This window comes from Astatotilapia calliptera, chromosome 19 (genome assembly GCF_900246225.1).
Source record: "Astatotilapia calliptera chromosome 19, fAstCal1.2, whole genome shotgun sequence".
NCBI lineage: Eukaryota > Metazoa > Chordata > Actinopteri > Cichliformes > Cichlidae > Astatotilapia > Astatotilapia calliptera.
This window is the reverse complement of record NC_039320.1, coordinates 18456126-18471695: the sequence shown is the minus strand read 5'-3', so window position 1 is coordinate 18471695 and position 15570 is coordinate 18456126. Positions and strand designations below refer to the sequence as shown.

General features: G+C 38.5%; 1 protein-coding gene across 2 annotated transcripts; it reads right to left on the bottom strand.

The window, feature by feature from the left end:
• Positions 1-1696: 1696 nt before the first annotated feature.
• asxl2 (ASXL transcriptional regulator 2) lies at positions 1697-15570 on the bottom strand. Of its 2 annotated transcripts, XM_026152795.1 has the most exons (13): positions 15294-15570; positions 13459-13541; positions 13251-13253; positions 12428-12536; positions 12059-12200; positions 8901-9019; positions 7891-8011; positions 7544-7603; positions 6786-6946; positions 6419-6515; positions 6204-6309; positions 4142-4874; positions 1697-3828 (listed from the first exon to the last, which is right to left on the bottom strand). In XM_026152795.1, exons 1-13 carry the CDS (start codon positions 15348-15350, stop codon positions 2038-2040), a joined length of 3582 nt encoding a protein of 1193 aa, XP_026008580.1. In that variant the 5' UTR covers positions 15351-15570; the 3' UTR covers positions 1697-2037. The 2 variants fall into 2 exon arrangements, with proteins under 2 accessions (XP_026008580.1, XP_026008581.1); XM_026152796.1 differs by lacking the exon at positions 13251-13253.

Here is a 15570-nt window from a genome sequence, read left to right as displayed (position 1 = left end):
ATGACTTTTAAATGGTGCATTAAAACATTATCTTTTCATAAAGTGATGATGCAAATAGACAAGTAAAAGCTACACTTTAGACAACATCTTCATTGAAAAATATAGACCAATGGATTCACTAAAAAACCTGGACCATACAGAATATCAGATACCTGGACTATTTGAAAAGTGATTATTCTGCACGGTGGTCTGTCCAGCCTAGAAAAAAAAAACACTATAGGAAAGAACGGGACAGCCAATATATTAATATAGTAAATACCCTGTTGATTTGTCAAAAACAATTAGCAAATAGATCTTTTATATTAAAATATATTAATTAAAATATATTACTTTGATTAACTAGTCAGACATTTAAAAACAACTTCTGATTATTTTTTGTTTTCTTTAAGGTGACTTTGGCATACTACCTTGGAAATAATTGCTATAAAAGAGGTCATGTTTTGTACCTCCAGGAGATTCTAAAATATAGTAGATGTGTCAATATTTGTAACCAGCAAAAACACAAAACTTTTGGAGATAACACTTCAAACACAGTGGCCTTTTTACAAGTCAGTACGCACTAAGCACTAATGTTAAAATCATCATAACGGGCCTGCAAAGGTTATAACAAGTGCTGACACCACTAATGTGTTGTGCATCACGAAGACAAATTACTGTTGATTAAATACATATGTGACAAATATCATTTTTACAATACTTCCAACCACAGTATTATAGAGGATCACTCTCTTAATTTCCTGGAAAAAGGCCACGTTAAAGTGAAGTGTTACACTCACTTATTGATGTATTGGTGACATATTGTACCTGTTTTTAGCATATTTCACTGTTCTTCTCTATTTTCATTCCACAGTAAAAAAAACAAAAACAAAAAAAGAAAAACATTTTGAAATAAAGAGCCAGTTATGCTCAAGCAAGGTGTGCAGCACGAATAAAATAACAATATTTCTACATCTAGGCAAATACCATACATGAGCAAGTATATACAGCAAACTAACAAAATTGTCAGCATTTTCTCCACCCGCCTTGAGTGTTTAAATTAAGTTTGCCACTGCTGATTTATCTATACAGACGCACAAGCATTAGAAATCCCACACCAAGGGAGATCATATCCACAAACCTGATTTTTGGGGAGGAAATGCTGATTCACGCAGTAGGAAGTGACTTCAGACCTTCATTGGAAGTGAAAAGATCTTAATTTACCAACAAGGATTATAGAGGAATTATATATGATTCTCTTTTCTTTAGGTTTGATTTTAAGTGCTGTACACTGTTATTACTTTATATCCAGGTGGTTTTCGAGTTCTTTGCCTTGGAAACAAGTCAGGTTGATTTATATAAAGTATAATTCAAAAATCACTCTATATCTTCTTACTAAAACTATACATGTTCATTTCTAGTTCTTAAATCTGAGTGTGTTCAGTAATAAAAGTACAGTTTCATATAAAATAGTTACTGTAAGTTGCATTTCCCTGCCACACGTGCATAAATGCCAAATAGGAGGTACTCTACATCAAATGATTATCATTAGCGCCCTTTTTCTTCTTTTTTTTTGCCGTTAAACCATAACTGATTAGGACCAATAATAAAAAGTGTCAGTCTAAAGCACAACAGTCATTATGTTCTAAAAAAAAAAAAAAAGCAACATTCATTTTCCCTCCTCAAAAAAAAAAAAAAAAAAAAAAAAAAAAAAAAACTAGACGCATATATATATTTAAAAAAATATATCACACTAATCTAGCCAAGTGCAAACACTGCCAGTTTTCATTTCTCACATATCTGACAACATTTGATTGAAAATGGATTGGCATTTCTATGACACAATTGCACAAAACGACTTTTCTTAGATGTTAGTGGAAAAACAAGACCATCCAGTGTAAATCCTTGCCTTTCCCACAACGAACCGATCCTAGAGCCGTTTTCTCCAGAGTGTGACTTAACATGTTTCAGCCTATTATGCACTGATTCTAAAACACTTGCTTCTGCTTTGTGCTGTGACAATACAACTCTAACCAATTTTTTGTTACTGTTAATTTAATATCATCGTACCACTAAACACGAGACACATAGTTTTGAGGGGCCTATGCAGTCATCATGGCAAAAAGCTCCACACCCCTTGCACATGATCATTGCCTTCAGTCGGCAGTAGCATTTAGACTGGACGTCCTCCATGTTGGAGCCCTCAATGAATGACTGTTCAGGTGAGGGCTCGCCCTGGTGGCCGTGGTCTAATGAGTGACCAGCAGGTATGGTGGTAACAGTCACTGAGAAGGACATAACGCTCCCGTGGATGCCACCACCATCAGCTTCTGATGAGGATGTGGAAGAGCCGGTGCCTGCAGTGCTGCGGTTCAAAGTGTGAGGTACGGACATGCTGATAGTGCCACCGTAGCGTGACGCTACCGGGGGTTCCTGATTATCGAGTGTTCTCTGGGATTGAAAGGCAGTCGGCCGCTGGTGACTGGGATCCACGTGGGTAAGATATGGCTCGGAGTTTCCTTGATTACTATTGCAGAGTTCGAGGTGCCTTCGGTGTGATTGAGAAAAGGGGCTGGTGTCTTTGGTGGTTGCGCTGGTGTTGTTGTTATCACCACCAGCTTCAAAATACTCTGATCCAGGCTCAGTCTTTATGTTATAGTGATGCTGAAAGCCCACTGGTTCATTAGACTTGCCTACTGAGCATCTTTGCTGCTCTGTTTTGACCCCAGAAGGAAACAGAAAAACCTTCCTGGCTGGTTGGTCCTCCTTGGCTGCGTCCTCTGCTTCTGTGGTTTCCCTTTTTGTGCTGGTTACAGTTGTGTTTGGAATGGCAGACAGGTGAAGTCTCCTGCTCTCTGATCCTCTGCCATACGTGGAGACATTGAGCAGGTAATGTCCTGTCATGGCAGGCCTTGGCATCCTCCTTCGACCCAAAAAACCAACAGAAATCCTGGATCGATCCTGTCGCTCTTCTGCGTGCATCAGTTGCTGAACTTTGTACTGAGGTGACTGAGGCCCTACACCCCCTCCATAAGGCTGACTTTGTTGGACTTTCCTCTGCATTAGAGCCTGTAGGATCTGCTCCTGAGTCTCCTTGTCAGGAAGTTCCCTGTGATGTTTTGTGTTTTCTGAGAAAACACCAGCTCGGCCTGATGTATTGAACTTCTCAGCCCTGTGCTCAGCAGAATGTGACGCCTTTGCCATAGTACCAGAGGAGAAGTTTGACATCTTTACTTCCACCTTGGATAGCGGTTTTGGGAGGATCTGCTCCAGTGGAACTTCTTTGCCCTGCAGAAGCTGAGTGACCAGCGGGTTGTTTGCAGGGATGCAGGAGCTGATTCTGGTTGTTGATCCAGCAGTTAATGGGATTTCCTGTTCCTTTGAAGCATGCACCAATGATGGTTGTGCTGATACACTTGAACTCTTTTGGACGCTATGGATTCCTGTACTGACTGTACCAGCAGAAAGACTTGTATGTTTTTCTTCAGTTTTGCTTAAGTACTTCTGAGACTGGTTTGGGCTACATGGACCAAAAGAGTCCACTTGGCAAGGAGAAGATATACTAAACTGTGTGGCTGCTAACCTAGCAGATCCCTGTGGGGATGTCGGGCTGGATAAGTGGTGTGTCTGCTCACTACTGCCTCCACCTGGCCCTGGGCCTGGCACTGCCCCCTTTGAAGCAGATGATGCTGCTGCTGCACGTTGTGCTCGGGCAAGCTGAGCTTTGGCTTTGATATCTGCCAAAGTGCGAGCACCAGTACGGCATGGGCTACTAAGTGGGCTTGGGAGGGGAGTCCTCGGTGAGATCTGGCTAGGTGACACAGGCAAGGGAAGAATTCGTGATACTGGGATCTGCAAAATGGGAAAAAAAAACAAAACGGAGATGAATTCCCATTTGTATATCTAAAAAATATAAATAAAAAAAAAACATATAACAATATAAATAGGCTTCAAGCTGTATCCTATTTTATTTTCCCACACGTACAAAACAACAAACTCTGGGATTTACTGGGAAAACTCTAAGTCTTTGGAGCATAGTGAGACTAACAATATACTCAGCAAGTATAGTTTCCCAACTCTGAAAAGATAAAGCTACAGACCTGTCAGGTCCGCTCAGAAAATAGAGTGATCTGAGCAGACTTTGAGCTGCCACATTTATTCCTACCTTTAGTGGTGGAACCCTCTGACTTGTTGTTGAAGTTGGTGTAGCAGGGCTGGATATGGATGATGCTGAGGGAGACGCAGATGAGAATGAAGACACTGAAGAAACTGACGACATGCGGGGTCTTTTCTCTGGTGTTAATTCACCCTCTATCTCACTGAGAGACTTCCTTTTCAGTGGCTCTGAGGAGCCACTGGGCTCAGAGATGATCTCTTCGCTCTCTGCAGCAGGCTTAACCATAGACACCGACTGAACTTCTTTCAACTCTGAACTAGCCTTTGGTGGAGGGCTGCTGTCCACAGACAACTGGGAGCGTTCAGTTTTCTCCTCCTTCATGTCTTCCTTGTGCTCCTTTTCTGGCACTGTACATGCTGCACTCCATTCACCACGTTTCTCAACCTCTGGTGCTCTCACTGCAGCCGCCAGTCCAGTATTTGCAGTTGTATTCATCTTCCGATCCTCAGCATACTGTGAGCGTCGCGTCTTCATGGGTTCTGCAGTAAAGACAGGCTCTTTTTGAGCAGGCAGTGCTTTCAGAGGCTCCTGTGACGATGTCTGCGCTGGCTTTACGTCTTTTGCAGGAGCATCAGTCAGGCTGCTGTCCTTGGTGCACTTAGATTCCTCTAGTGCTTGAGCGACAGGTCCTGTCTGATGAGAGGGGGACTGAAGCCTGGCAGACTCCTGATTCAAATCAGCCTTTGTCAGCTCTTTGGATTCCTCATAGCTGAGCCCAGAACTGTACAATAGAAAGGGAGACAAAGAAAAAGAGAGAAAAAAAAACATAAATCTACGAATTAAGTCTTTCTTGAATGAGGAAAAAGTCATTAAACACTTATCTTTTAAATTATTTTTTTTTAAAAATACACAAGAAGAGCTTTGAAAATGACAATAGCCCAAACAAACTAAAAACTATTAATCAGCTAGTATTGTTTTATTCATTGTAGTATTTTACTTTTCAATCTGTTCTTTTTCTTATGAATTGCTTAATTTTTAACAACAAACTTGACAACAAATGACAAATCTTTGAATCACAGAATCTAATCTGAAGTTGTGCATTAAAAGTGAAACTGTTGGAAAAAATTCATACATCCATAAAACGAATGACATTTATGAGCGCTATCTGGGCATTGCACTGACATACTATTTTGCCCTGTTTGGTTAATCTGTTCCAATATGTTATACAGAAAGTAAATATCCTTTAGAAACAGATATTCAATCAATATTCTTAAGAAAAGTGACTGTTCCATTTTCCTTTTGTAAATACTACAAGTACTAAGATTTTAGTCTTTTTTGATATTTAAGAAAAAAATACTACACTGCAAGATAAGGGAGGGTGTAACCTAGGCCAGTTTTTGTAGATATAATTTCCTGATGTCCCCTAAAGTTCCCCTAGAGGATGATGGAAAAGATGACAGCTGTAAAAGTGAACTAACTGAAGGTGTGTGTGACTGTGCCATGGCTGTTTAGACCAGGCATGAGTGACTGATGTCATTTGATACAGGACACCAAGGACAGTATATAAAGAAAATTAAATAAAACCTGTCCTGATATCTTATTAAAAACTCTGCCAGGTCAGGATTAGATGACCTTTGGTAAGACTGAGAACTCTTTTTGGCTCTCATTTTCTTTGAAAGCCTTCAAAGGGCTTTCTGAGAGTGAAGACATGGGGTTTTTTACAGTTAAAGTAAGAAGTTGGTTTAGGTTAAGGTTTGGATAAAGATGTCACACTTATTTGTGATGGTTAAACTTGGGATTAGGTGGGGTTAGAGTCTCGGGAAAGCAATAACACCAATACATGTCCTCACAAGAAAAGCCAAGCAAACATGCCTCATACTCATTCTCCCTGAACACAGAGATTCTAAAATTTTAGCTAAAATATTAGAATTGGTCATCTAAACAACCCCAAACCTACGACACACTTATTCGGGGCTAAAGATCTTCACCTGCCAAGTGGAGACCGAACAGCTGGACTGACAGATTAGCAAGATACTGTATGATGTCCAGGTTCATGAGAACTAGGTAGGATTAGTGGATCAAGAAATTATAAATGAAACAGAGAACCTACTTCTCCCCATAATAGTTTTCAAAGAAGGCTTCCTTCCAGTGCTCAACTTTCTTTTCCTTCTCAATTTCTTGGCGCATTCGGAGCTGCAATTCAGGAGTGAATTCCCCTAAAAATGGAAGAGTCACAAAAGAGCAAATGTAAACCTTGGTGTTGTGCTTTTTTTTTTTAATGTGAATTGAATTTTGCAGTTATGAACTGAAAGCTTTTGAACTAACCCTCAGCCAGCCTGTCTTTCCAAGACTGAGCTGCTGATGTGAAAAACTCATTGTTTAAGGCAGAGCTAGTGACCTTCAGAAGGCCGTCCATGCAAGCCTGAGGAGAGAAGGCACAATGTTATGACTAACAGCATGACGATCAACATCACTGCATCGGTACATTGACCTTATTTGGATTCTGCCTATGATCTAGAATTTGCATCAAGAATCATACAAATGTTTTACAGAGATTAAAAAGATATTTTATGAGGCATATATCAAATAATGACTGACAGATACTGCACACAGCAACAATTTTACTTACACATTTACATTTAATGTAATATAAATAGCAAACGTTATAACATATGTATAATTTTAGGGCTACCTGGCGGTCTACTTCTGGCAGAAGTTTGACCAGCCTTTGCTGACAGTCTGGAGGCAAGACAGAGAAAGTGTGCTTGTTGATGATTGCTCGCAGGTTGGTGTTAACCAAAATAGAGTCTGGCGTCTCCACGTCTATTTTATACTTGGCACGTTTTATCTGCCCTGCGATACAAACAAAACAGGAAACAGATGTAAACCAAGGGAGATTCAATAATGCAAAGAAACAACTGTGAATTATGTAGTTCACTTTTAAATGTAGTAAAATAATTTGTTTTACTTAACTGTTTTCTGTCAAAGTAGAATAATTTTACTTACACCTAAGAAATAACTATGCAGACAATTAATTCTAGATTACAAGCAGACACAGAAAAGCTGAACATATAAAGTTAAACCCAACTGTCAGATTATTCTTAACACTCGAAACAAAAATTCTTACTGTAAATAATTTGGTTAACCCGATGTTAGAAAATTTCACTCACATATGAATTAATAGTGCGTGTGTGACTGTTTGTGGCATACTAATGGATATTTGTGCTATCAGGCTGATTAATGTGGGAGTGATTTAAAATACACTAAGAGGTTGTTATTGTGTGCCATTGTGCTCCTAACTGTCCTAAAGAGTATTTTTATTTGCTTCTTAAAAACAAAGCAGGACTACAGGGAAACTACTAATTGCTAACTTTTTTCTGTTAAATATTATAATTAAATCATAAAAATTTCCACACAACTGATTTAAATAAAAGCAGTTGTCTGAATTACCTGCACTGAGGCGACTGGACCTTTGGGGAACCTTTCTGGGTACGACTGGGTGGCATAAATCTGTTTGGAAAGAAGAAGAGGAGCTAAAGGAAATGCTCTGAGAAATGAAAGCCAGAGATCCGACTGCTTCAGTTTCCACATTAAAGCTGCCAATTATATGAGTCATGTTTGGATGATGATGATACATAACCTTTTGTAGTCTAGCTATAAAAACCTGCAATAATAAACAGGATAATTCCCAGAACTACATCACTATCCATCATCTATCTACAAAACTGTAAGTAATATCATGCAATTAACATCAGTAAACTATCCAACAATTTGGCAATGTAAGAGTTACCACCTACCAGTTTTTGTTGTAATGTTATCTGCCATGTCTTTAAGGGTTTTCAGAAGCAGTCTTGGACTGGAGGAGGTTGGCATTCCCCCCTGTCTACGCTGGTTTCTCTGCTGCTGCTGCTTTAGGGCCTTAAAATGAACAACACAGAAAGACGCAAATAGCCAGCAGTATGAGAAAAACAGAGTGTGAATATGTGTAACCCTCTGTTTCCCTGCAATTGCTCCCCAAGGGCCACTTGCCTGGTTAAATAACAGCTAAATAACAGCAGAGCAATGGAACATAGGTTGCATAACAGAGGCATAAATCCTCGCCTTGCTGTAAATCTGAGAACAAGTCAGATCAAATTTGTCACAAATTTCTCTACACGTTTAAAGAAGCAAAGAAAGGAGGTCCACCACAATAAGATATAAAATAGGAAACAATAAACAGATCCGTCCAGTAATGTTTCAGCCAAGTCGCCATCTTGTAGTGTTACCTACGCCCAAATAATGAATACAAATTCACACCAGCACAGATGGAGTGAATTACAATGTGTGCAATCAAATTAAATCTAATTAAATGGAACACAAAAGGCAAAAGACAGCCAATGGGAAATGGGTTCTTTGAAAACATTAACACTGTAAAAACAACAAAAAAACAGCTACAGGCATTTCTCCCTGATGTTTGAAATAATCAGCAAGATGTCAGATAGAGAACAAAAAAAACAAAGAACACCAGCTGAAACACTACCATTGAGTTATATGCTGCCAATTAAAACAAAGTAATGAACATAATCATACAAATTTAATTGCTCATTGTAGCCCAAAAAGAGCCCAAGTCTAAGACTCCACACTCTGTATACCGATGTAAAAACAAAAGGGTGGATTTGCATAGTGCAGAACACAGAGGGAGTGATTTATATGGGAGTGGGGTGTGGCAGGAACTCATGTTACTCATCTGAGTAGGGAGGATAAGTTAACAACTTAAATGTATGTTTAAAAAAGAAAAACAACAAGAAATATATGTTGTTTGCTGTACCTGTTTCAAAGCTTTCTTGCTGTGTTTCTGCGAGGGAGAGATGAGCTTACTGGTGGGGACAGACGGCGACGAGCATCGAGGCTGTGGAGACGACGGCTGTGACTGCAGCTTGGAGGGAACTATGAAACACAGAAGCACAAAACAGATGTTACCAAATACATTTCCTGAGGGCGGTGTGCAGACTTTATAACATTGTGCTTTTGTTTTGGCGAAACTGAAACCAATTCTGTAGACAAAGAAGCAGATTACATTACCTTACTAAAATATCATATTGTTAAAAATGAGCTCAACTTCAGAACAATCCCCCTCCTACTATCTGCCTTCTGTTTCTTACAGAACATCTTTCTACATTCTGCAGCAGTTCCTTCCCAGTGCTGCCTAATTTGCATTTGACTTTGCAGTCCTTTGCATCGATTATTTCGAAAATAAAGCAATATCAGAGCCCTCCTACTCAGCTGTAAACCAAGGTTATTTGCTTGGTACTTTTAAGTTGTGCATAATGAGGAAGTGGTCACGGGTCATACTGAGAAAAATCAGTTTCCTGTTTTAACCGTCACTTAAGTTATTCAAGTGGCAGTGAGAAATAATAAGAATCGGTAAGACCACAACCTGAGGAAAACAAAATAATTGGCACTTGATGAAAAGCTCCCTCTCTCAAACCGCATTGCAATCAGGCACAATCAGGTGTTCATTTCACAATAAAGCAATATCTTAACCCCACAGAATCACAAAAGATCAGAAACCGTTGTAATGTGGCTGTTGTGCGCTGCCAGCAGGCTCTTGGTGAACAATTATCAGACAGCATTAAGGACAAAGTAAAGCTCAAAGATAAAACCCACCTTTCGCTATCATCATGTTCAGTGCTGCGTGTATTCCAGGAAATGTTTTTGATGAGGTGGTGTATTTTATGTTTGTGGTAAAGCCACTTTCCAACTTGGCATGTCTAATGCGACTTGAGCTAGTTTCCGGTGTTTCCACAATAACCTACATCATCAGCTGACAGGGGGGTGTTAACTCTAACTGGCATAACCAATCAGCTACAATCACCTAAAAAAAAAAAAAGCCAAACATTATTGCATTATGATCTGTTGATGGGGTTTTTTCCTTCTCTGTTGACTGATGAACAGTGATGACACTTCAGCAAAAAACACACGCTCACTCTTTAATAAACGTCAACAGGGGTTGCATCTAAAGGTGTTTAAGGAGTTAGTAAAGACATATTTCAGTGCTTTATTAAGTAGTATTCACTGTTAATCTATATAGGTGGTCTGGAAGTTAGATAATGGTGACATATTTCAAATCTATAACACTGATCAACAAGTGTTTTGTTTTTCAAAATTTACTTTTTGACCCCAAATCTGAAAACCATTTTCATCTGGTTAAGCCATTCCAAGTACTGGACAACTGGGATGACTGAACACACACAGCAATGCGTTTCAACATTTAAGATGTAAGTTTGGTCTCGAGAAAAGTGAAGCCAAAATCAACAAAGATGTTTTTGTTAGTCCTGAAATCCGTGAACTGATGCTTGACGATGAGTTTGAAAGGAAATTGTAGCCAGCTGGATCAGCAGCATAGGAAACATTTGTGCAAGTAGCCAGAATTTTCTTGGCAATCTCAGAGCAGAGAACTTGTGTTTAACATGCTGAAATCATATCAGTTAATGATATGATGTTACTGTTTTGTCAATGTTCTTTCCATCAAATCTGAGCGATGTCAGTGATGAGCATGGTGAAAAATTTAATCAAGATATTAAAGTGATGGAAAACTGATATCAGGAAAAATTTAATCCGAGGATGAAGGGTGATTACTGTTAATTCTTGCAAGGAGAGACAGATATAGAAGCAAAAAACCAAGTGCCTCGAACATTTTTAAGTGCGCTGAAAATGTGCTTTATTGTGTCTCTCATATCACCTTCTTGTTTATTTTCAGGAAAAAAAAACACATTAAAACTGTTTTAATGGGAAATAGTTAACATTCCAGAGATTGCACTGATACATTATAATGATATTCAAGTGTTAAAAGAATATGATGGGTACTTCCAAAATCTTATGCGCAAAAGTTAATTAGATTTCATATCTAAAATCAGCTTCTCACTGCAAACTCCAGCTTCCTTCCATAGTCCAAAGACATGCAACTAAAACTAGTTTAACCAGGTTAGCTAGTTTGAGTTAGTTATACTGGAAATCTAAGGTGTAATGTTGAATGTGAGCACAAATGGTTGTGTGGCTCCATCAACTAGCTCTGCGATAGACTGGCAACCTGTTTAGGGTGTACCCAACCTTTCATCTGTAATAGCTGGATTAGGTTCCAGCCCCACTGCAACCCGAAATTGGATAAGCAGAGGAAGATGGATGGATAATTTTGTTTGAAATCTGCAGGAAATATAAGCTAAACATGTAATCGAGCTATTAAGAATGAGACCCTTTCTTCATGGCAGACAATCTGACTGTTCAAACTGCCCATTTATTCACTCTGTAGTCTACTATTCAGTAGAGTAAATCAGCCATCCTGCAGTGCATTTCAAAATTACAGCTGCAAATTTCATCCACTACAAGTATACACTGGTACAGTTCATACACTGACTTGGACCATAATGTTTGAGCAGTCTGCTGTCACAAGTTAAAAAACAAATACTCATTACATATTGATAGAATATGATTTTCTTACCCTCTGAGAATTCCTGGTGAACACTTAAAACTAAAAGACCTACCAAAACTGTATTTGAGACATCAGGTACAACTAAATTTTTGGCATGTCTGAAATGTGATGCTGAGTAGCCTGCTTATCAAATATTTACTTTAACGGAATTTACTGCTTTGCATCAATTATGTTAATTCACAGTTACAGCTAAAATCTTCATCATTCTTAGCTAAATAAAAAAATACTTCATATAAAGCACACATTTTTGTGTTATGAAGTATTTCAATGCAATGGTGAGTTATGATAATTACAATGAGTACTTTTTTTTTTTTTTTAAAGCCATAATTACAAATTAGATTACAAACAGACAGCACATATTAATGTTGTAGCAGTAAAGGTAGGACCAAATTATCTTGCAACAAAGAAATGTCTGGAAACTCATTGCAAACAAGTGACTTTAAAATTTATGGTCATGTGTAAGTTAATTAAAGAACCTGTATGCAAGGGCACAATACCTCTTCGCATCCACCTTCCTCTCCTGCCCTCTTGACTGATAGCACTACTGTTGTTTTCTGAGCTTCGAGAGTCAGAAAGATTGTCACTGCTCTCTTCAGAGCCCTCTTCCGACAGTTCCTTCACCACATCTGAGATGTCCTTCTATATGAAAAACAGAGCAAAAGACTCCATGTTATTTTTATGCAGGAAACAGAGCGGAGGAACAGTTAAGCAGAAGTAAATAAGAAAATGACCAGCTACGGCATGTACATTCATAACTTAATTTGTGTCCAGGTACCCGAAAAGCTGCAATTAGCAAAGAAAAACATGTGCTAGTTCCTTTTTCCTGTATTGGCTGAGTAATAAACAGTGCCTTGTGTCTCACAAACCTTTAATGTGTAGACTCCCATTCTGCCCGGAACTTTGTAGAAGATTCCCTCCTCACCACGAGAGTTCGTGTGCAGCATTGCATTCAGACACGCCAGCGGCGACGTTCCGCTGGATCACAAGAGGAAAAACACAGTTTACACATCTGTTCCCCCATAAATCAGATGGCTGGGAAAAGACGAAGGAAGGGGAGAGGTTGGTCTGGTAACTTGGGAGAAGCTGCTATCATGCATCAGGAAAACATGTGTGAGTTTAGGTCAGATTTGCATCAGTGCAGTTAGAGGGGAAATTTGCTCTGTGCTTTATGAGAAATCAGCTGCAGAAAACTGATCCAATGCTCATCTAATTAAAGTGATGGACCGATATTCACAGAATAAAGGGGTCTGACATAAAAATGCCTGTTGCAAAAAAATTAATCTGTCAAGCTTTGCTTAAGTCATGCACAAATCTAGACTGACAAATTGAACCTTACTTTTTTTTTTTGGTCAAATTGCATTTGTGCTGCTTTACACAGTATAACACATAAGGCTTTGAACAATATAATTACTAGAAAAAACAAAAGTCTATTTTTAATTTTTGGGAAATTACTCTAGTTATGCTTAAATATTTCTAATTTTTATTTTGTTAATTACTCGGAAAAAAAAAGAAAATGTAATTTTTATGCAACAGGTGGCTGTGGAAGCTCAAACTATGAACGTAGCATTGCATTTTTATGCAACCTCACCTAGAACATGTTATTCCTATTAACATGCAAAAAGGCAACTCCAAACAAACCTGCATTGCTGTGAGTTTGTTAAGATAAGCGGGGGGGCTACCTTTTCTTACCTTCTGGATGAGAATAGTGAAAGTGAAACAAAAAGAAATAAAACAATTATTAATTGAGTAAAGTAACTGTGACTATGTGAATAACAAAAAGGCACATGATATGAGCAGCTGAGAAATGACAGATGACACCTGTTGTGCTCTCATGAAAATATCTCATATATGAAGTGTATCTGCAGCTCCAAAGCTATGACAACAAGGACCTGTGTACCTTATTTCCTTAAGTCTTTCTCTTTGGATCACTTGCAAGATCTCTTTATGGCTCATAGGTGTATTAGGGTACTTCTCCAGAACCTAGAAAATAAAAATGCAGATGATTATATTTTGCTGAGAGATTATTTAAAGGAAAAATATTCAGAAATTAAGAGGCAGTCCAAAGGTTACTTCATTAAAGATATCACATTTTTTACACATCAGTAAAATTAAATTAAAATAAATAACCACAGGAACAACACTCCTCACTCACCAAGATATTTCTGTACTGTTCGGCAAGCTAACAGGATTTTATCTGTAGTAGGAGGTACAGGCTCCCCTTATGTAAGTATAACCACTGTAAATATCCATTTGTTTCTCTGTCAGTTAAACTGCAAAGTGCTCATGACTGACTGACAGAGAAGTGGCAAAGGTTTTTAAGCTTTTTTTTAATCTACTAATTGTTATTTGTTCTAATGACTGTGTGCCTTTTTAGGGTTTTTGTCTTGATTTTTATTGATTTTCGATGCAAGACTTGCCTGATCCAGGACGATTTCCTCAATCTTAGCTTAAAGCCTGAGCAATTTATGCAAAAACTCAACTAGTTTGTACTATGGTTAAAATGATCCAGTCAACAAGCACAGCACAGTTGTGTTTTGTATTTCTTCCTTTTTTCCACTATTAGAAATATATTTGGCATGAATATTTTGCAATCTCTGGAGAAAATGCACAGAATCCGTCTAGTAATAAATAAGGGGTGGTAAATTAAAGTTTCATTTGGGTTTGAGGTGGATGCACCACCTTATGCTGTAACATCTCACTTCTCTGAGTGTTGGCTGAAAAAAAAAACATGACAATAAAAGCTTCTCATAACAGTATAATAATAATAATAATAATAATAATAATAATAATAATAATAATTGTAATAATAATAATAATAACAACAACATATCAGCAACTTTAAATCGGTAATTAAAAAAAACTACTATGGCTGACCTTAAGATGTAGCGCTTACACTTTTCCCAAACCCTCTCGAAAAGCCTTGAATTACTTTAGCTAGTGTTTTGAGCACTGCAATGAAACATAACTTTGAGTCCTACAAACGTTATCGCTATTTATTTTCTATGCAGTTAGCATACTACACGCTGTGCGCAAACTATAAAGTGTAAATACCTGTATGAAGCTAACGCAAGGCGTTACAGCCGATTGCAATGTGCTTAAATTATAAATTACTATTGGACGTTTTGATAATTTTATACTCGTTAGCATGCTATGCTGTCAGCTAGCTCAATGCTAACAACATATATTGTACTCTTGCAAAACGCTAGCATGACTAGACGGACTTTGTCATCGATTTTGTAGTTAAGTAGTTTGCTCTTGGGTTGCTTTAACTACGGAAACAGGAGGTTTTGTAGTGGTTTATTTCCAAATAATACAAATCAAACTTGTTGACGAACAGAGTTGCGTTAGCAGGCGCTAGCCCATGCTAGTCGCGCTAGCGCGCAACATTGGCGTGATTACTTCACGGTTACTTCATTGGACTTAATATCCTACGAGACCTGTCAGCCTTACTATCCCCACAAAACACATACAGTGGGTTCAGAGGCATGCTTGGGTGCACATGACTTATATTTATTTCGCTGTATTTATGCTGTGAGGTGCCACTTGATGAAAGCTACAAGGCTAGTAGTGACAGCGGTCTTTCTAAATGTCGAACCGTCAACACAGGCCTTGCGCGGTGCACGCAACATTTCATCTTCACCAGCAGGTCGTGAACTCATAAACACAGTTGTACAAGTGGGAGCGTTCAAGGAAAACAACCACAACAAACGCTACATAAAACACCAAGAATACCGTTTTCGCTGCTTCCGCCCACGTCCTCCCCTTCTTCTTCTTCTGTCTCTCCCTCATTGCGAATGTCCTGTTGCAGAGTAGTCTTCAATTTCTGTTTCAGTTAAAATGTTGCTTTAGTTACCGCGTAAGATCCACTCCGTCTGCCATGTTGGACTTACTGTAAAAGAGTCATGTGACTCTAAAAGAAACGTCATCTTACTGTATGTAGCTGTCATTCCAAGTCCTCAACTTTCCCACATGTATTTACACATTTGCCAGCTGCAACTATGACGAGAAA

Bases quoted from the DNA above. Each gene is read 5' to 3' on its own strand.
- asxl2 (XM_026152795.1), bottom strand. From the start codon at position 15,350: ATGAGGGAGAGACAGAAGAAGAAGAAGGGGAGGACGTGGGCGGAAGCA. The intron at 12,201-12,427 runs GTTTGTGAGACA...TTTTTCATATAG, and splicing joins TGGGAGTCTACACATTAAAG to AAGGACATCTCAGATGTGGT. The intron at 6,947-7,543 runs GTAATTCAGACA...TTTGTATCGCAG, and splicing joins GTCCAGTCGCCTCAGTGCAG to GGCAGATAAAACGTGCCAAG.